General features: G+C 28.7%; 1 protein-coding gene across 1 annotated transcript in view; it reads left to right on the top strand.

Annotated features, from left to right (window-relative positions):
• Positions 1 to 23266, top strand: part of LOC113370932 — a 244730-nt gene that overhangs the window by 127122 nt on the left and 94342 nt on the right. Inside the window, exon 4 of the mRNA XM_026611602.1 lies at positions 11048 to 11071. Within this exon, the coding sequence (XP_026467387.1) occupies positions 11048 to 11071 (24 nt within the window). The remainder of the gene's footprint in view (positions 1 to 11047; positions 11072 to 23266) is intronic.

The raw sequence follows: 23266 nt of genomic DNA, 5'->3' as shown, positions 1-23266 counted from the left end.
TCTATTACACAAATTCTTGATATTATTCAAAAGTTTATATGATGTATATAATATTTTATAATTGATTAGTTATTGAGTGATTTAATAGATTAATAGCAACTGAATTTAATAGATATGGAAATTGCTTAATTGAAGGCATAAATTAGAGGAATTGAAGGTATATTTTGATACAAATAACCTTATATCAAACAATGATAATAAAAAATCACTCGAAATCCAATTTTACTGCAAAATATAAATCAAAAATATATCTCCAAAGGGTATTTGGAGATTTCCTTTCTTTTTCAGCAAGTAATTAAAAGTAGATGACTAGAATTAATTTTAATTATAATAACCTGTCAAATATAGACAGAACAATCATCGTTCATAATATCTGAAAAAAATCAAATATCTTTCAATCATACAAATTGCAATCCTGAAGATCTGTTGCAATTGATCATTTAGATTTCAAAGATCAACTCAAACACTAGATATTGGTCTATTACTAATTGAAGTTTTAAAAGCATTTTAATGAACATTTTTTCATTAATTTAAAATTTGCTATTAATTATTTGATATTATCCTCAACACTATAACTCTGCCGCTTTGAATTAATTTATTACATCAAGAGAATGTGAACTTTATATATAAATATTTTATGGGATGGTTTAAGATTAACCTCATTTCATGAAGAACAAACATCTTCCTCACAATATATATTATATAGATGCTCTTTATAGAATGTTGCATTCTTAACTCTCACCCAGCAAATATGTAAGGAAAGGTTAGGCTTGGTAGATGATGGGAACAAGAAGATTTTGCTTCGAATAATGCTGTAAACTACATCAACAATTTGATCCATAATTGTAGTAGATAATTAATTGATAAAATTAAACCAAAGCATTTCGAATCTGAAATAATGCGAACTAATATTCTAACTTGTGATACGATTTTCCAAAGTTGCTCTCCAAAAATAAATCGCATCCTCAATTTTATCTTTTATATTTTACTTTAAAGTACGCCCAAACTAAATAGTTAATTTATATAAATATATAAATATAGTACCCATCTACTACCATTTACCTTATTTTGATCGAGTTAACTTTTTAAGAAGCTATTACAGTAACCAGCAGAAACTTACAACTTTTCTCTTAAAATACAACTCTAAAATACGACACAAAATGCAGTTTTCTTTTCTTGTATAATATCTTTATGATTATGCTATTACTCTTGTCGCAGTACGGAATAACCCATGATAAATACTTCTTGAACTCTTTCTTATTCAGCGCGTTAACATGCAATTTGCGCTCTGCCATATTTCAGAAAGTATTTCGGTGTAAATAAATTTGCTAAATATAAGTAACTCCGTAATTTTATCACATGCATCGTATGTAACACAGAACGAATTTCGTACACGGTAGTAAATCAAATCGTGTGAAATATAACTGGCTGTATAACAAGCAATATTCCTGCGAATGTAAGTTCTTGTGTTTCGGCGTCCCTTGCGGAGTGATTCTCAAGTGGGAAAAATATAGTAATTCAAATTTCTTTACATTGATACAAATTATCATTTTGTCTATATTTACCTTTCTGAAGCACGACCATATTCTTCATATATAATTCTTCCTTTTGTTTCAATTATTTTATAATTTTCTTTGATTCATTTCATTGACTTTGTCCTTATGTCTAAAATTATTTTCCCTGTGAATCTACTAAAAAACTTCTTAAAGTTTTCTCAAATTTATTTCTTTAATTTAAATACAATTGACCAAAAAGGTCAATAATGAATAATAATTTCATTCAAAAGTCTGCCTCCACTGTTACAATTTTAATAAACTACATTGAATATTAAAAAGGGATGGGGGAATATTGAATATTAAAAATACAACACATTGTAAACTAGGTATGAGTGGCATATTGCCCTATTTAAATAACTACCAGTCGAATGTCCACTTGTCTACTTTTTACCTGCCTACCTGACCACCCATTTACCTGTCAACTTGTTTACCTCTTAACCTGTCAACCTGTCTATATATGTACATGTCTATATGATTACATTCCGGTTTGTCTACTTGTCTACTTGTCTATCTGTCTACCTGACCACTACTAATATTACTACGTGTTGATGATCCAATAATAATGATTGCCAAAGATCATTTTAGACCACGGAGTGTCAATTTTTTACTTTTTTCTATGTAATTCCGAAACCGCTGTACCTACCTTCGCAAAAATTAAATTTATTACTCCGTCAGTACATGTAATAGCCTGGTCAATTTACACCTAAAATCAGGGTTAATTATCTAATAATAGTAAAATTGCTTAAAATACAATTATACAGGACATGCCAAAAGTCCTCATCGTTCCAGTGCGAGCTAAAAAATTGGCACAAGGTCAAAGGTCAAAAAATGATCTTTTCACGATTTTCAGCTAAATGGTCAGTTTTATCGCAAAATTACCTGAGACAAAATTGAAGAGCATACAATTATCTACAAAAAATGTATCAAGCTTTATCCTCAGAGCCATCGCATTAAAAATATATCACTTTGAAAAGTATATTTTTGAAGTACGTTTAATCGCCATCTACGAGATAGTGGGCTTAACGCGTTTTTTACGTGGTTTTACCAGTAGTCCTATTTCATGGGCCTATTGTAATTTTGTTTGTTCTGGAGCTATTGCAAAATAATATTTGTGAATTGGGGGTGGTAAAAATAAAGTCTCTAATTTTAAAAAAGCAGCTTTTATTTGTCGAAGTCATATTTTTCAAATGTTTGTTCTGTGGAAAACAAGTATTGATACATTTTTGTAGATAATTTTATGCTCTACAATTTTGTTTCAGGTGATTTTGCGATAATTAAAATGAAATGTTGTTTGATAAATTTGAATTGAATGATCCGTCTTCTAAAAAAATCAATTATTTGCACTTTTTGCTCTATATCAGCCTTATGAATAGAAAGTAAATGTTTTTTGATTTATTTAAATCGGTTGATCCGTGCACACATAATCGTGGACAAAAAATTGAATCCATACAAAACACATACTACGCATACACATACCTCTATTTTTTCTGAAGAATACTGAAATTTTCAGAAGGTTGAAATGTAAAGTAATGAAATTTTTTTTATTTTTTGCGGTTACCATAACTTATCCTACGAAAAGTTAAGAATAATAAGACTGTAAAGATCAAAATGTTAATATTTAATTAAAACGTAGCATTCCGAACTTTGTGGCTCATTATGGATATGAAGGAGTCAAGACCCATGCATGAATTTCTACCATCTTTGTATGATTTTAAAGATTAGGAATCTTTGTTCCAAAGCTTGTGTTTTCTCGACACATATTATTCCGGCGTATATTCTTGTTTCGAGTAAAACGCGAATGACAAATCGGGTAGCACTGTATTAGGATGGAATTGTTGCAACGGTCGACTGTTTTGATGCATGACGCAGCTGTTTGTAATTGGATTGTTCTGCTTTTGACTGCCTAATGCGGAACCGCCGGACGCGCGGACCGTGGAAACTGGAAACACATCTTACTGTTATGATTAATCAGACTGGGAAAAATCATTTTCAGAGATAAATACCAGAGATAAAGGGAAAGGGAGCTGGAGAAAACTAGCTCCGATTTATATTAAGTCTTGATTTTTTTTATACAAAAACATAAAAGTGTATCAAAAATATCGATGTCTAATTAAATCATTTGTTGAATTACAAAGTATTGATTTTTAATTAATTCCGCCTAATTAGCGAAACCAAATCATATCAAAACAATAATAAAAGCGTTGTAAGTACAACCGTAAACTTGAACAAAGAAAATATTTATGGAAAAGCTCTCCAGGAGCAGTATGCATCTTTGTGGTCTTGAGCATTTTAGTGCAATAAAGTTTATACTTTCTCAAAAAATATTTTAGACTATACAAAATCATTTTCAGAGACATTTCTTGAAATAAAGGGAAAGGGAACTGGAGCAAATTAGCTCCAATGTTGATTAAGTGTGTTATGATTTTTTATACAAAAACCAATAAGTGTATCAAAAATATCGATGTCTAATGAAATCATTGTTGAATTACGAAGTATTGAATTTTAATTTATTCTGCTAATTAGCAAAACCAAATTATATCAAAACAATGATAAAAGCGTTGTAAGCACAACTGTAAACTTGAACAGAGAAAATACTTATGGGAAAGCTTTCCAGAAGCAGTATGCATCTGTTGAGCATAAAATTTAGACTTTCTAAATAAATACTTCGCAATTTATTAGTTTATTGCAAAAAAGTTCATTACAGACATTTTTATAATGACACGTCATAAAGTTCTCATATAAAAACAATAATTTTCGATTTTTTTTTATTTTTCTGTGTATAAAAGGAATCGAAATAATTGCATCTAATTGGTATAAGGTTAGAGTTAGAGCAATATTTTTTCTATTGATATATCATTATTGTAATATATATAATAAAAATATGAAGTAACTTTTGCACATTAATTTATTAAGATTTTAATTACGTGCAGATCGTTAGAAAATACTAGAAAATAGTTTTTTGCAAGAGAAAAACCCCCAGTACACACCGAGCGTCAGTAGCAAACTGAAATCCATCTAGGATCCACATAGATGTCAAAGCGCTGAAGGCATGCTTGTGAATTTCAGATTGCCACCAGGTTACACGGTGTTTAATGAGCAAGAATGTTTCCATTTTCTGCGTTTTCTGAAGATTGGACAAACAAAATTGAACTGGAAATAAATATTATTCATTTTAACGTTTTTAATAAATCGTAATATTTAAAAATTCATGTAATTTTTTTTCCGAACGCGCTAGCCGATTGCGCCACGGAGGCTCACATGTAGATGAAATTAATTTTGAAGTTTTTTTATGTAGTTTAAGCTTATCAGTGCTTATAAATTTTTTTTCTAACAGTATATTTACTTCATAGTCGTGTTTACAAATACAAAGTATCAACTGCATTTTAAAAATTAATTTTTGGCACTTTGTTGACATTTTATACATCATATATTGTATTTGAAAATATAACCAATTTAGAATATAAAGTGTTAATTTGACAGATATTTCTTCAAATAAATAATGAGCAAATTTGATTATAATTATTTGTTAGTATTTTTGATATACTACACTAAATAAAAAAATTTGATAATTTAATGGTTATTATTAATCATGAGTCATTACTCAGAATGTAGATAGATATCGAATTATATGATTATTCCGTATTAATAGTATTACTTTAATTTTTTTACAATCACTGTGATTTTCAAAATTATATATAATGTGTAAATAATTAATGTATTTAATATTTTCTTGACACAATAATAACTCTAATCATTAAATAAGATCCTTCGAGCATAGCAATTATGCTACCTATAATATTTTAGATCGTGGCTAATGATAAACTAAAAGAGTTTTATAACACATTTTAAAGATTTATGAAGCTTATATATTAACGTTAAGAAGGCATAATAACATAAATTCTACTTATCAGATTTACTTAATATTAATAATTTTACATGAACAATTTAAATTAGATTTCAGGATATTTGCACCTTGGACATAAAAAATGTGTAATCGTGAATATTTTTTTTTGCAATTAAAATTTGAACAGCATTTGAGAATATAATACATAAGGTAAATATTGTTTATATTGGCAAAATTATTTATAATTAATTAAGCGTAAGTAATTTAACTGTCTGTTTTTATACTAAATTCGTATATAAATGTTGCAAGTTGCAACAATAAAAAGTTTGTTGAAAAGATTTTATTGAAAATTAATTTTATAGACATGAGGTTTTTTAAGTTTTTCTGTGTAGTACTTTTGAAAAAATAATTCTTATTATAAGTTTAATTTTAATATTAAACTAACGTTGGAATATGTGCTTAGCCTAGAATCTTGTTTTCAAACTTTAGTCATTAATCTTCCATGAAAGGCACAAGATATATTCGTGCTGATGTCAACAGTAATTTTTTCTGTTGTTATTTTTATATATTTGTTCTCGAGATTTCTGACAACACTTATTTCCTTGACAAAAGTGTATTTATAACATAAAACATGATATATTGATGTATCCATAGATCACGATACGAATTTTGTAATGTAATTTGAAATGGAACTGTGAATTATCTACACCATATAGTACTGTAATAATATTAAATTATATTTGTAAGACATGTTATTTTACCATTACCAGTTAGGTACTATAATATATCATTAGAAACAAATTACAATTGATAGCTATTAGATAAACCTGTTCGCATATAAACGAGCAAATTATTTATGATTATATTCAATATGTCAACTAACATTAAGCAAATCAATTTACTTTTTGCTTCAATAATGTTTTCTTACTTTCTATTTGAATCACATATTAATAAAATATTATTGGTGACAGAATAATTCAACAAGTAATTCTTGTTCTTGTTTTAAATTTATGGTGGCACGAGTTAATAATAAAATATAAATATAATATTTTCTCTCATACAAAACCAAGTTAGTTTAGGGGGTATTCTAGTGTGGGAATTCAAAAAAATCGATTTTTTTTATTTCATATTTTCAAAGTTTATTTATCTAAGAATATGGTTACGAGAAGGTTTTTAAAAATTTGAATTATTTTCGGAGATATAGGCATTTTACTGACTCGGTCTCCATACTGGTTCGGCTTCATGCAAAACTCTAAATGCGTTTTTCTCAGAACTGACTTTTTCAGTACTGTTGATACGATTTCTCGAGTTTTAATCGACCGATTCACTTGAAGTGTTCAGAGAGTCCTGAACATGTTCAGAGAGTCCTGTTTATAGACCTATCTATAGCCTGAACTTGGATTATCCCCAAATTCCAACTTTTACTATTTTTAAAAAATTCGAGAAACTCACAAAAACAGTAAAAAAACACTTTTTTTCAAACAGTCACCAATTTGTAAAAAAAAATTATTACTCATCGCTAGTTCGGGCGATTGCGACATTATTGTAGATGAATAATTTTCTTATTATTTGCATTTCTGATGGGTAGGAGGGCTGAAATCATGTCAAGACTAAGGAGCCAATTTTTTGAGACCACCCACTTCATCAACTGGCAGTCCTTACAATTTTCAACTTTTTTATTTTTTAATTTTGTATTTTAATAATATTAATAAACAAGTGGTAAAACATTAATTGATTTCTTTTACGACACTTTAAAATGAACTAAAATTCATCGCTCTACACTAGAATACCCTCTTAAGAACATGTTGAATTAGAATTTAGTAAATGATAAAGACGTGTTAGTCATCTCAATATATTTTAATGTCAAAGAAAACAAATCTATTATAATTTCATATTATGTGTCAACCATCTCCTTATTTAATATCACAACTAATTATCCGTGCCTATTGCATATCCGATCAGGATCCAATCTCGATCTCTGGCAATCGTGATATTGCTTTTTTCAATTACTGCTTTTAATTACTGAAAAAATATAGCTATAGAACTAAAAAAACCTCATCATAACGAATTTTCCAATTTTAATTTCCGAATACCTAAGCGAATTTCTCCTCCATGCTCCACCAGAGAAATCGTAACGGTCTATAATTTCCTACCTGTCCGTTGCAAATAATTTAGGCTCGTAAAACACAAATGGCGTTCATTAATTGTTAATTCCGATAACCGAAAATGCCGGCAGCTTGCTGATTCAGGAATCGGCAATAATATATCGAGAGCATTCCATCGGTTCTACGATTGTGGTGTGTGTGGTATTCGTTTATATAAATCCCAGGAAAACCTTTGTATGTACCTACACAGGGCGAAGTTCTTGTACGTCACAGGAAATCAAACGTGATCCATCTCCATTTTCTTTCGGTACGACCCCCTGTTGTTCCGAATCTGCTTTTGTCACGAACTCATTTCGTAGAAAAACAATATGAAGTAAATGAAAATTGTTTTCAGGGGTCAAATGCAGGGTCGCGGGATGAAAGATATATATATATATATATATATATATATATATATATAATAAATTTACATAATCGGACGCAACATGACATCTTCAAGAGCTTGTATGAGTTTGTTATCCGTAAGTTATGCATTAAACGATACTTGACTTAAACTTAACTAATCGTAAAGATTAAAAAAAAAATGTCCAAAACTTATCGGTACAATTTGCAAATAATATATCTTTTAAACAGTATTTGAATTTTCAAAATCTGATCAGAATTTTTGGCTAACACGCGGCCGAAATATTTTGCACTTCACTGCTAATTTTATAGAAACGGCTCAGCCAATCGTATCAAAAGACCAACTAACGCGAGTGCTTACAAAGTATCATCGAATGGCTTTTAAATTTTTAAAATCGCTTATGCCATTTTTAAGATAATGTCGATAAAAGGTCCAAGTTTAACACACATAACAAAAACAATACTCGTTTTTTTTTTAATATTTACTGAATTTTCAAAATTAAAAAAACTTGTATGGCTGTAATATTTAATATGTTCTAGAAGACCATGGTATCTATCGTCGAAAAAAGTTTCATAAAAATTACCGAATAAAAAATTCCACAGGATAATTACAAAATTTTCTTAATCTTGGCTAATTTTTACTAAAAACTAATCAGCACGCTTCTCGATCAATGTAATATTTTAGTATGTTCTATAAGACCATGATATCTATCGTCAAAAAAAGTTTCATAAAAATCACCGAATAAGAAATTCTACAAGATAATTACAAGATTTTCTTAATCTTGGCTAATCTTTACCATAAACTAATCAGCACGATTCTCAACCAATGTAATATTTTAGTATGTTCTATAAGACCATATCGTCGACAAAAGTTTCATAAAAATCACCGAATAAAAAATTCTACAAGATAATTACAAGTTTTTTTTAATCTTGGCTAATCTCTACTAAAAACTAATCAGCACGATTCTCAACCAATGTAATATTTTAGTATGTTCTATAAGACCATGATATCTATCGTCGAAAAAAGTGTCATAAAAATCACCGAATAAAGAATTCTACAAGATAATTACAAGATTTTCTAAATCTTAGCTAATCTCTACCAAAAAACTAATCAGCACAATTCTCAACCAATGTCTTTCGAAGGGTTTTTAAATTGTCAAAATCGATTTTGGATTGCGAGTTTTCAAAATTCATTGCATTCTATTATCTATTAAACAAACTTTGTTCTCTAATATTATGAATTTTTGCAATGATACAAGTACATTTTACTCTTGAATTGGGATCAAATAATTTCGTAGCAAATTCCGCTTTTAAATTTAAAAATTTTACGCCGTATGTTTGTCGTGCAAAATTTTTATATATGAACAAATATATATTTTTTTTATTATTAAAAAGTCATTGAATTTTATTGTCTAAAATATTATAAATTGTTATAATATTTCAGTATTTTATGCTTAAAATTAGATAAATAAATAAATTTCATTGATATTTTGAATTTTTAATTATAAAGCTCATGTTCATTGTGCAAATTTGAAACATTTTTAAAACTTTCAATAACTTTCCATTGCATTTTATGACATTACCATCTAGTTTATGATAATAATGACCAATAAATTTATGATTATCGTAGCCAAGTTGTAATTTCAAGAAACATTTTTTTGGGTTTGGAACAAGTTTAGAACCTGTGGTAAAGACGAGCAAGTAAACTTAATCGACGTACCGCTGGATAATATGGATTTCCCTATCAATTGTATTGCAGAACGGAAATTTAGTGACTTAGACGCCGCCAACTCCAGTCGCTTGCAGAATAATTGCCAATATAAATGAACAATCAATCGGTTCCTTCGTTCTATTGGATTACATTAATTACAAAAAGTAATTAAACAGTAAGCAATATTATATCCGTTCTCGCTGAAATACACCAATTTAATGTACTCAAATTAGGTCGTGAGGTTTAATGACTGCACATTAAGCAGAATCTAAGTAAGAATTGGTATCTTGCCTAAGTAATTATTTTCGAGACGGGGCCCCTAATGTTAATAGGCCAATAAAGAAATTAGACAAAGGCAGGCTTGCTAATAGTCTGGAACAAAATTCTAATTTTGAAATTGGGAATTAATACTGTGAAAAAATACACATTGTAGAAAGACTTCTAAAAATATTTACACCGAAAGCGCATATCATTGTCTTAGTTAACAAATCTTAAAACTGCTACTAGAATTTTCATATAATACTATACCTCCTAATAGGAAATTTTGTCTAATGCATAACTTTATGATTAAATCTGATCATCCTATAATAATCATGATTTATAGTAGTTACAATCGAGCAAGTTGCCGATTCAGTTCACAAATTCATTATTATAGGTACTGATTTACCTTTGATGTCAAAGGTTTCGTTGTAGTAGGTCAACTCAACCGGTACACCTAATAATCAGGTTTTACGTTGATATTTTCCAGACAAATTATTATATATTTTTGCTTTATATATGTTTAAAATTGACCATATTTATCAAAATGGAAATTTGAATAATGTAAGATGTACAATTTTTTTGCATGTTTGTTTGATGTTTTATTATCCTTAAATCATTAATTTTAACATAAATACAGCTATCTATATAATATAGCAGATTGCTAATGAAATTTATAATTTTACAGCATTGCTAATAAAATAAAAAATATAACTATTATTATTATATGTTGTTATAATATCTAACAAGTAAGATAATTTATAAAATTAAGCTTGAGATTTTTTTTAGATTGTTGGGTTAAATAAAACTTTTGAAATAATTTTGCAATTTGATTTGATAAAATTGATTTGATATTGTCATTTATATTTTAAGCAAAAATACTCCAGTGAGCTAACTGGAATTTTCAGTCATATAATAATAATAGTTATAATTTTTATTTTATTAGCAATGCTGTAAAATTATAAATTTCATTAGCAATCTGCTATATTATATAGATAGCTGTATTTATGTTAAAATTAATGATTTAAGGAGTATCCAATCTATTTTACTAAAAACAGATGGTTTCGAATTTTTGTGCTGTTGAACAGTATCAGTTTATGTGTAAATCATTTGTGTTCTAATTTATTATTACTATTACTCTAAATGTTAATTTTTACTTTTTTTGTTGCAGAATCCTCTCTACTCGAATACAACGGTGAGTTAAACTTTATTATTTTTTCTACGATTCATGAACTTGGCGAAGAAAAATTATAATGGCGGTTATAATTACAAACGGGCATGAATGAGATTTAAACTTGGTAATTTTTTTTATTAATGTTATCTAGTATAATCAATAGAATATTAAATATATAATAATTGGTAACAAAGCTGTAGATTCTATAATTTTACTTATTTCATTCGCACCGCTGCCATCAAATAATAGATGTTTGCTACAATTAACACTTTATTACATAAAATATAGAAAGATTGCATTTTGAAGATGGTTTCGACTCAAAAACTGAAAGCCAACTGTCGTGATTAATTATTTTTGATCTTGGTCCAAATTCTAAGTTAAGTGTAATTATTTAAATCATTCGAGATGCATTTGTATGAGAAAATTCTTTGACTGTGACTGGACACTAAATATGACCTGTTTCTTGACGTATGTAATTTTTCAGACGACAGAATTTACCAGAACTTTATTGATGTTCAACGTAGAATTATATTATTTATCAAATTATAGCAGTGATTCACAACACTTTCGTCATAATATCTGTTTTTTCTAATATTTCTACTACTTCATGAAAATAAGAAACAACATATTTTTACACTTGGCTGTATGCATATTAGTTAATGGTAGCATGTCCATCTTTGCTTTGGGTTCAAATAGAATATAAAAATGCAACATTTCAAAATTTGCTGTATTTGCATAGCATATTTTCATTGCCGTGTCAGTCATGTGTCTGACACTAAAAAGGTCTACATGAGACATATATGTCTAACATATGCAATTAGATAGAAGGAGAAAAATAGTTTTGATATATGGTCATGTCAGTCATATATGTGTGATATAAAAAATCGCGTTTTACCAAAAGTTTTGGCAAAAAAAAATTTTTTTTGATACATTAAGATTTCTTGATACATTTTTAATTGAATATTCTAAATTACCAAGACCTATGTTTTTTTTTTTGCTAAGACTTAGAAATCTTTTTTTAATTGTTAATGATATCTACATTTATAACAAAATCATCTTAGACCGCATAAAGGAATATATTCTTCCACATTTACCTTTTCCAGTCGGATGCCGCCTTCTTGCAATTTGCGGGAAAGGGTTAAATTGCTACTGTACTATTTTATCAGGATTGTCGTAAATATTTCAGGCATATCCTTGGTATTATTTAAAGTGGTTTCTTTTAATGGAAACATCATTTATTAAATCCTGTTTATCCAGAGAAAAATCATAAATCTTTTACCACTTCAATCCATCCATTTATCCTCAGCAACGTCTTTATTCCGGCTCACCTTTAATTCACTAATGTATCAATCGGCCGCCCTCGCGAATTTATTCAATGAGAGAACAGAAAGCTCCTGCTATCATAACATCGAAAGCTCCTACATTGAGACAACCTGCAGAAATAGAATGATCGAAGGAATCCCTCCAATTAAAATAATCCGACAATTTTCGCTGAAAGCTTTTCTGAAGCGCGGATTTACAAATCGAATGGATTTCATCCGATCCGTTTCTAAATAATGGATAGTAAACAAATGCAACGGGAATATAAATACGAATTATTCTTAATGCTGTATATTTTTATGGGATAGGAATATTTTTGTTGTAGGAAATTGATGTAATCTGGAACGTGAGGTATTTATTAATAATTCAAATAAGCGTTTTTCTGGTAGAAGTTTTTTACATTGTGTGAAATACACAAATACAGCCTGATATAGCAAACCGTTGTGCTTTTAGAGACTAAATGTATAACGTAACATAAAATTTGATAAAACAGATTTTTTTAGTATTATATAATGTTAATACAGAGCTAACAATTAAACAAAATATGAGTTTTTGAAACTTTATTATAAGAAATATTTTAGATATATATTTCCAAAACACATACTTAGTGGAACAATGTGTTCTGCCTCTGATTGCATTTTTTGTATTATTTGCTATGAAAAGTGCGAAGCTTATAAAGCTAAAACGCTCATGCTAATTTTTGATAAATTTGCATTGAATATTAAATTTGTATTCGTTGTTTTGAAGTATTTTTATCTTTCCTATAGAATTAACTTATTAATAATATTGAGATTTGCTCATTCAGTATTTTTTGTAATGTTATCATAGAGCTAAAAAATAATCAAAATATGCGTTTTAAAAATCATAGTTCAGTTATATATTTGATACATAAAATACAATTGATACAGACATGATGGACCAATTTAAACAAAATATAAACAAAAATCGTAAAATTTATAAGAAATAACGATGATATTTAAAGTTGGAACATATAACTAAATATAGAATTTTTAATTTAAATCATTTATTAACAAAATCCGTTGAATTTACAAAAAATAAAATTGATATTTATAGTTGAAACAGATTAATCTGTTTTGCCACTGGTTGCATTTTTTGTATTATTTATTGCAAAAATATAAAGATCTTGCACTGTTTTCTATAAATGAATTTTGTATTAAACATTCCATATGTTTCAACTATAAATATCATTTTTATTTCTTATAAATTCAACAGTTTTTGTTATTAAATTATTGAAATTAAAAATTTTATATTTACAAGCTTATACAATATTAGCCTGGCGTGTATTTGCTATTACCATTTGATTTCATTTGAATACATTTTCTCTTCTATTCAGGTTATTATTATACAGGATAGTTGTTTTGCAAAATATATGGATTTTTTTCTTTATTTAATTTAAAAAATCATCGCTTGTTTTGATTCTAGAAAGTATAACCTAAGAACTTTTATGATGTAGAGTCCGGTGCATACAACACCAGAATTTCTTGTAACATAATTTCTGTCAAGTTTTTATCGTAAGATGAGCGTGTACATAAAAACTATTTTATTGGAATATAAATATAAAATTTACCTTCTAAGGATGATAAAAAAAAATGAAAAATAAAAAAGTAAAGTATGTATTAACAAATATTTTAACATATACTTACAACATAATATTTGTATCAGCTTCGTCAGTTTCGTCTTCTGGCTTTGTCTGCAATAATTTCAACGTCCAAATTAATGTTTTTCTTCGTTTATTTTCAATTTGTTAGTTATTAGGTATATTCCTACTACGTTTTCACTAAACTGTGGACCATTAATCTTATTGTTAACCGTTTTAGAGCAATAATTCATGTCATGGCGAATTCCTTTGTAAACGCACGCGTCTCCTGTGAAAACAAGTGACATGTCGCGACATCGTGTCTACTTGAAAATGAATAGCTCTCAATTAGAGAGCTTAATAACGGCGCTTTTGCTACATACAAACACACGGACACACACACACATATATATATATATATATATATATATATATATAAACCCAAGTCTTATGTCAACACGACAGGGATGCTTAAACTCCACCTCCGAACAACATTATTCAAACTTACTAAAAATTAAAACATTACTAACTTATGCATAATTTAATAATCAAGGCATCGTGTCTTAAGCCTAATTCCTGGAACTTCCCGTAACGAAATTGAACGTTTGAGAAATAAAAAAAAAACAATAACACAGTTCCCCAAAAAAATACAAGTTGTCTGTATTGGGTGTGCGGCATATGATGTCCAATGTGATTTTTACCACTGAACACGAATCTGAAGCCAAAATTGGGGGTCAAATGGCAAAATCACCACTGCTATTTCAATGATACAGATAAAACAATAAAATTACTAGTGGTGTATGGCATCGTGTCTTAAGGCAAATTCCTGCAAGTGTTCGTCAACACAAACGGAAAGTTTTTTGAATCATTCAAATCAGTTCTCTCAAAAGCATTGCATATCTTCGTATCTAAAACTCTACGAATCTAAAACCCCCCAATACCTCCAAAACGGCTAGACCTGCTTTTGCTAAAATCTAATCACCCCATCTAACCTTCATTACAAATTGAATGTTTTTTGGATCATCAAAGTCGGTTCCATATCTTTGGAATGAATGGACCTGCCTTCGCCAATAACTAATCAGCACATCTCTCTATCAATAAGGAGCAAAATTTTTAGAACCATTGAGATCGGTTGATCTGTGCGGCCGAAAACGTGGACGAAAAATTGTATCCACACATACAAACACATCCATTTTTTTCTAAGATATGCCAAAAGGTTCAGAAACCTCCACAACGTGAAGTTCTGCAAAAATTGTCAATTTCGATTTGCTGACGATTACAATAACTTACCCTACGATAAGTTAAAAATAAGATGAAAATAAATTTAATTTAGAATAATATAACTGCTTTAGATTTGAGTAAAACACGACAAACCCTTCTTACTATTCAATTCATTACACATGAGTACCAAGGTGAACTGAATTACTTCTTATAGAAACGTCTCCGCATATATTTCTGCCAACTGAATAGATGTTTTGATGTTTATAGGTGCACTTTCATATTACATATAAAGGTGCAATACTCTATGTAATAAATTTGCTTCAATTTATGTAGATTGAGCGCATACATATTGCGTTGAAGTATGAAATTCTAAAAAACCCCTGCTGAATACCGTGTTTGTACGAACATGTGTTCCTGAATTATATCAAAAGTTCAATTTAAGAAGTAATATAGGAAAATATTTGTTAAAGTCTGATAGCAAAATATAAAATATTTTAATAAATATAAATATATTTATTTTATAAATATATTTATTACTTTTGGCAGTATGAATGAATTTAAATGAAACCGGACGGCACCGGAGTGACACCGGAACGACACACGGAAGTAACGAAAGTCCTGTGGTATAAAACAGCGTTTTCATAATTGAATAACATTCTGAATTTGAAATTTTTGAAAACATTAAAAAAATCTAATTTTAATAATGTTATTCGTCAATATTCAGTTTTAGCCTTTATATGTACAAGGTGTGCTAAAAAAAGAGTGCGCGTAAGATTCACACGCGATTTAAGTAAAACTTATTTGCTACTGTACAAGATGGCATTTAAGTAAAAATAAATACATCATATGACGGTTTTGAGCAATGTTTATTAATAATATGGTAACACTCGTGGTGCACACATTTATTAGTGTCGACCATTATACACATTTATATAATAATAAATTATAAATTATATATTTATAATGGCATTAAAAATTTGCATGGCTCTTATAATGTTTATTTCATAAATTTATCAAAAAAAACGTAACGAACAGACATACAGACGAACATGTTGGTTGAGTACTGGGACAACCCTGCACATGTATATTGGTAAATACTTTTATATTGGTAAAAAAAAATATAAATTGTATTTTTAAGCAAAATTTATTTTTGTTTTTTTAGTGCAACAATACAAAACCAAATGCAAAAATCAAATGTTGAGGTATGCCACGTACTTTATTTGTCTTGAACAAAATAATATTTAAAGAGTTGTTATAAGGATAAAAATGTAAAATTTTATACAGTACTCGTATCAAAATTGTGCTAACGATTATCATATAACATATATTACTTATAAGATACCTATACCATATTCACGTATGCCTATTAAACCTTAAATTCTATGTTGTACGCCTTATAACTAACTATATACTACGCCTAATACGCCTACGACCCTATATACATAATACGCCCAATATTATTTCTTATCTTACGCCTATAATTTTTCTTAAACGCTAATTTTTCCGAACCCTACCGAGAATCGAACCCGAGCCCTCTGCGTGGCACGCAACGACCTTAACCAATACACCACCGTGGCGCTGAGATTGGTCGCGTTTTTCCGCGTGTCGTCGCGTCACCTTAGTATTAATTACTTAATTAATAGGTAAAGGTACCGCGGAAGAACAGTGCGTCTCTTAATATATTATTTGTGGGGGACCCAATAGAGTAGTGGTCAAGGCGCTCGACTGTCACGCGGTGGTCCCGGGTTCAATTCCCGGTGTGGGCGATAGACAATAGAGTATACCGTAGAGACAATAGATAAAACATAAGATTAAAATATAGCATGTAAATGGTAGTATATAAGGTTTGTAAGGAGTAAAAAGATATATAGGGTGTATGTTATATATAATAGGTAGGTAGGTTAATGGAAAATAATGACGAAGCGATGACAATAGAGGTATACGGTAGAGACAATAGATAATAGATAAGATTAAAATATAGCGTGTAAATGGTAGAATATAAGGTTTGTAAGAGGTAAAAATATATGTAGGGTATATGTTACATATAATAGGTTAATAGCAAATAATCATGAAGCGTAATAGATATTACATATAAATGTAGGAACTGATGGTCTTAGGTATCGTACGGTAAGATAGGTAATTATATTAAAGTCGTTTATCGTATTGTAATAGATCTTGGCTACTTTTATATCAACCATTATACACATTTATATAATGTGTATAAGTATAGCTTTACACTTTAAATATGACAAGATCGGTGTGTCATTGTAATTAGCATTTAGAAATGAACCTTCATTAGAGAAATGAAGTAATTTCTGATTAATAACTTCTATAATATTCCTTCACACAGTGGATTATGATAAACAACGCCTTAACAAATACTGTTTTTGCAACTTCACTCGTCATGTATTAATTGTGTTTGAAGAACTTCTTGTAATTAAAATTAACATACATTCAATGGCTGATGGGATTTTTTTTACTTTTTCGCTGGCGATACAATCTCATTCTTTGAATAGCTGTAATATATGTTTTGCCTAAAAATATTTTCTCACTTATTGCCACTGATTAAAAAACTATATTAACGTGGAAAGCATGGAAAGTTGTGAATACTGAGCGCCATCTACCACTAGTTTATTATTCTATTTAATATAATCCATATGAATTGCTTTCGATATAAACTGCTTATAATTTATTAGTAAGCAAAATGACAAGAGAGCAAAAGGCTATAGCAGTCCTCTTGTGTTCACGCATATGCTACAAGATAAATGATAGTATACTCTGAAGCCAAACTTATCCCATATCATAGTCTAATACATGTGCAAAATCTTCTCACAAAACTCAACGACTGGGAGTACTTATGAACAGTACACATATAATGAATACAGGAGGTTGTAATTACTTTTATGATGAATGTTGTTTATGAAAGAGCACTTTGAAAAAGTTTCAAACTATGCGGAAGAGTTCTAAGAGAATAGACTGCTTGGAGCTTGAATTTATTGGCCAGGATACGCTAAAATGCACACGAGAATAGAAATTCTTAATTTTAGTTTGGAAATTTTAAGATTGGATAATTTGGTTAATTATTTTTCTTAGGAACTTGATATTAAAATACATAGCCATAATTTCTAATATAAATTAACTGTAACATGTAACTACTAATATCTAGTTACAATTATTGTATAACAATTCCACATACATGATAAATGATATTACAGCAGTTGCCATAATGTTATTATTGACAATATTGCATCTAGTCTGCTGAGTTCTGTACAGTTTATGTTTTGCATGATCAAATATTAACTTGAGTAGGTCGGTGTACATATTCCAAACGTATTTCAATATACGAGTATTGCCTTGTACACCCAGTCATCCCCTTGAACAGAAATATGAGGCTGGGTATGACGAGAATTCGTAATATAAACAGAATTGCCATTGAATTATATATGTAGTAATATTTATCTACTTGTTCGTATGTGACTATAAGCACATGTAATTTTATTACATATATTTTTGGTTTAAATTTTAAAAATATTATATGACTTTGATACTTTTTTACAATATTTAACAATTAATACATGGCTTTCATACTTTATTACAATACTTTTTTAGTTTTTTTATATCACATCAAATAGATAATATATAAACTCATTTTTTTTTATTTTATTATATGTTTTTTTCAAAAATCTTAACCCTTTCCACTCGGATACCGCCGCTCTGGAGACAAAATACGTATTATTTTAACAATTCGAGAGTGGAAAGGGTTAATACTCAAATCTATGTGAAATTTTAAAATACATAATTTAAGACTAATTGTTTAGTGATATTTTTTATATAGAACGTTAATACATTGAATTACACCCTACGTCAAATCCTTCTTAAATTGGTATTTTAAAAAAATTATAGTTTTTGCTATAATATCTGTTCTATATGAACTATTGTGATTTAATTTGTAGTTGTCCCATATTCTTTGTAATGCAAATATTATTAGATTTTTTCTAGATTTCATGTGATAAGAAGTGAGATAGCAATGCCCCAAAAATCTAAATTTACTTAAAATCATATTTAGATCCCCGAGCAAAAACTGATCACTTGATAATACACAATACGAGACAAAAATAGAACCTGGCTAGCTAGGATGCAAGACCAAAGCCTTTATTATTCAGTCACGGAAAAACTTTACTGCAATATTAATTTTAAAACTTATAATTATTTATTCTTAGTTGATGTCAATAGAAATAGTCGTAATATGAACAGAAATAAAAATTCAAATAGTGAAAAGTCTTCACCAAACTCTGCGAATGAAGTAATGAAATTCCTTCGGGGTTTTATGTTTGTATTCTTTTATTTTTTATATTTTTATATGTAATTTATTAAAAAAAGTTTTATATTAAAAAATAATACATTTTTTTAGAAAAATTTTGTGTTAAGAATTATAACGATTTTAATGGAAAAATATGAAGTTTGGCTATCAAGTAATGAGTATCTAAAAAAGTTTAAAATTGGAAAATTCAATTGGATAATTTTATAACTAATTTTTAATCAGTTTTGTTATATTGTTATTTCAGTTTCAATTAGATAGCTTTCGTTTTTTAATTTTATTTGGTTTTAGCAATTTCTGAAAATAGAGATCCCATATTTCCTAAACGTCGTCTTAATTATACTTAGAAATTAAGTAAAGCATTTTTTTAAATGGAGGTCGTTGCTTCAGAAAAATATAATTATATATATATATATATATATATATATATATAACATGGGTAAAATTCAATTTGTTTTATAACTTAGCTACAAGTGAATCATAATTTTAAGAATAAAATTGTATTGTATTCAGATCATAAACAAAATAATTTACAACAAAAATTTGATATTATTCTTGAAATAAGTATTTACTTAAGAAGAACAACCAATAAACTTTGGTTGGAATGCAAACTATGTTAGAGTTAATAATAAGAGTTAAAACTTTCAGAGAATTGTTTTTTATCAATTTGGAACCATTTGAGCCCTTGAGTGCAAGGAAATTCGAAAATGTCCATATTAAGGACTACCCTACATATATACATATATGTCTGTGTATATAAAAAATAGCATCTACATAAAATACTGATATGATACTGATAAATTGATTTTTCCACTTGTATACCTTCTTAGGCGAAACCTATTACTTGTTCGTCAAAACTTATATTTTCTTATTAAAATCCTAATAATTATTGGCACATATTTTAACGATTAATGAACGTATCATTTTATAAATAAAATAGAAAAACCTAAAATTATTATAAATGATTAAAGAATACTTTTTTTAATTGTTTGTGCATAGTTCATACATAATAGGGTGTAGAGCATCCAGGAAATCTTATATAATCTTACCTGGAAATTCAATTAAATAAAGCTATTGATATGACCACTGAATGCAGATTCTAAATATTTCTCGATGCAGATATATAAACTCCTAGAACCTGCATATTGTTATTTTATCTCCTGCACCAAATTCTGCTCTATATGGAAATTGGATTTCTGCTATGTAAGTCGCCGTCCCACGCCATTCCTTTCCATTCCGTCAAAGCAGAACTATTACCCAAAGAGCCGAGTGTCGAGTCCTGAATGATTTATAAAGGGGCAGACTTCCGATCCGACTCTGGCCATAAATAACAACAGTAATTGTACATTAATCATAGGTGCCCCTAGACGGTCACTTCTAATTGATCGCCGTATTCTGCCTCACTAAATATAATCCTATTAGCAATATTGCTTCTGGAGCAGTTCGCCTCGAATTATTTTCTTACGACTGGTAATAATAGTTCGAACAAGGGTTCAGTCGGGGGGAGCCAGATTTTTGATGTACAGTAATGATCAGTAAGGAAAAATTATATGAAATATAAAACTAGTTTATGGAATCAAGTGCAAAGCCTTGAAATTTGGAAAATTATTATTTGATTCCAATTTATGTTTCACGAAAAAAGTCTTGTAGCATTGTCATAATTATTACAATACTTATTAATGAAATATGAACACAAATCAATTTATTGGCAATGTGTGTATTGAAAAATATACAAATTGAATAAAAATCAAGAAAACATATTAATATATAAGATACCTGGAAAAATATTAAACAGAATTAGTGATATCGTAGATGATAATCATAGCTAAAACTTGAATTAGAAATCGTAGTTGAATATTTTTCTTACATGTTGAGTTATTTATTCACTAAACAATTAGGAAGATATTGATATTTCTGACATTATTGATATTTTTTCTAAGAGTAGACTATAAATATAATTCTGATATAACACGCGCACTATGTTATCATTTACTTGTCAAGTTTAAAAATTTACTAAAGTTGAAAATAATTAAAATATAAATTAGGCATGAATGGCATTTTTCCTTTAGGTTAGTTGCTGAATTTCCCGATATGTATAAAATGAAGTTGAAATTTATTTTCTTTAAATTTTAATGAAGGAGTTCGAACATCTACAGTTCAATCCACGAACTAATCCCAAACAATTTATCCATGATTAATTACAAATTGATGATCTGGTCAATCTTTACCAAAAAGTAGTCAGCACTATTCCCAACCGCCATCTTTCGAACAAATTTTAAATTATCAAAATCGGCGCGAAAATTTTTGCACTTATCTGCAATTACAAGAAATCATTATATCTTCCGCAAAACTAATTGATTTTGAGTTCTTATCTCATTTTATCAAATGACCTTTAACTTTTTGAAATCGATGCAGCAGTTTTTAAGTAAATGGTCAAAGTTGATAAAAGGTCAAATTTTGGATCACATAATTGCTCGTATATGCACATATCTGATATTTTCAATATTTGTATTAAATGATTTAGATTGACATAAAACGTTGAGATATAAAAAAATAAACTGGATTTTTTTAGCAAAAACATAGTTTTCTTTTTCTTCGGGAAGTTGTTATTTAGACCTAGTTCATCATATCTTACATAAACTTATGCAATTGTGAATTGACCTCATAGACCTTATACTACATAGACTGCTAGTCGAGCGCAAATATTAAAATATTTATCATAATAGTTAATTTAATTCAAATATTATCTGTGAGTTTTATTGGAATAATATAATGGCAATTGTGATAGCTGATATTTTTGTAAGAAATTATGTTAATAATATTTTTCCTGTGAAATAAATGTACTCAAAATCGAATCCACCTGTTAATATAGGTTTATATATTATAAGGTCTATGTTGGACACGTAATATATATCATATGACATTTGGTCAATCAGGAGAGTTCCGTGATTGTCGGCAACGTTCGCTCAGCTAGTGAGGTCACACTACCTTCTATGTTTGAGCACTATATACAGCGCAAAACATATAAGGACTAGCAGTCCATGTGGTGTAATGTTTATGATTGACCTATATAGGAGTAATAAAAAAGCCATTATATCCTTCTAGTTATTCAGACCTTTTAATTTTACATAAACCCAATTGTTTTAAAAAATACTATTTTACTACTGATTATTCTCATATATCATTTGCAGTAGGCCGTAACATATATTCGACAAATATTGCAACTGACAGGAGAAATGATTTGTACATTATATCATTTCATTTTTATGTTCATCTCGGTGCAAAATCGCAACGCAAACAATGTAGCACGGTCGGCGGCGCATTAAATGAAAAATCATTATGTTCGACCATTTGTTAAACACAATCTCGTCGGAAATAATATGATATCGTTTAATTTTATATTCGAATAGTACGCCAGACCGCAGAAGAAATGTTTGCTGCCGACAGGAAAAATATTATAACAAAGCGAAGCACTTAACACAATTGGATTACGAAAAAAATTGTTTGGTGTTTACGTTTTCCTGAATTGGATAAATATTATGACATGAAATTTAGTTATTGCGTTGTTTTGGGCTTCACTGTGGATTCGAAGGAAGATATCGAAATTTCATAGTCGATAATTTTTACTTAGACATATTATTAGTAAATTGTTGTTGAGTAAAAACACTCCTTACCTAAAATAGCTGCTTAAATAAAAGAATCATCAGCAATAAATTTGTCAAAGAAATAACCATTTATTTTGCCATCTATAAAAAACTAA

Source organism: Ctenocephalides felis, unplaced genomic scaffold, assembly GCF_003426905.1.
Source record: "Ctenocephalides felis isolate EL2017-DRISC unplaced genomic scaffold, ASM342690v1 CF-g0.4_SCAFFOLD_01492, whole genome shotgun sequence".
Taxonomy (NCBI): domain Eukaryota; kingdom Metazoa; phylum Arthropoda; class Insecta; order Siphonaptera; family Pulicidae; genus Ctenocephalides; species Ctenocephalides felis.
The sequence above is the reverse complement of the archived record's forward strand: the minus strand, read 5'-3'. Positions and strand labels throughout refer to the sequence as shown.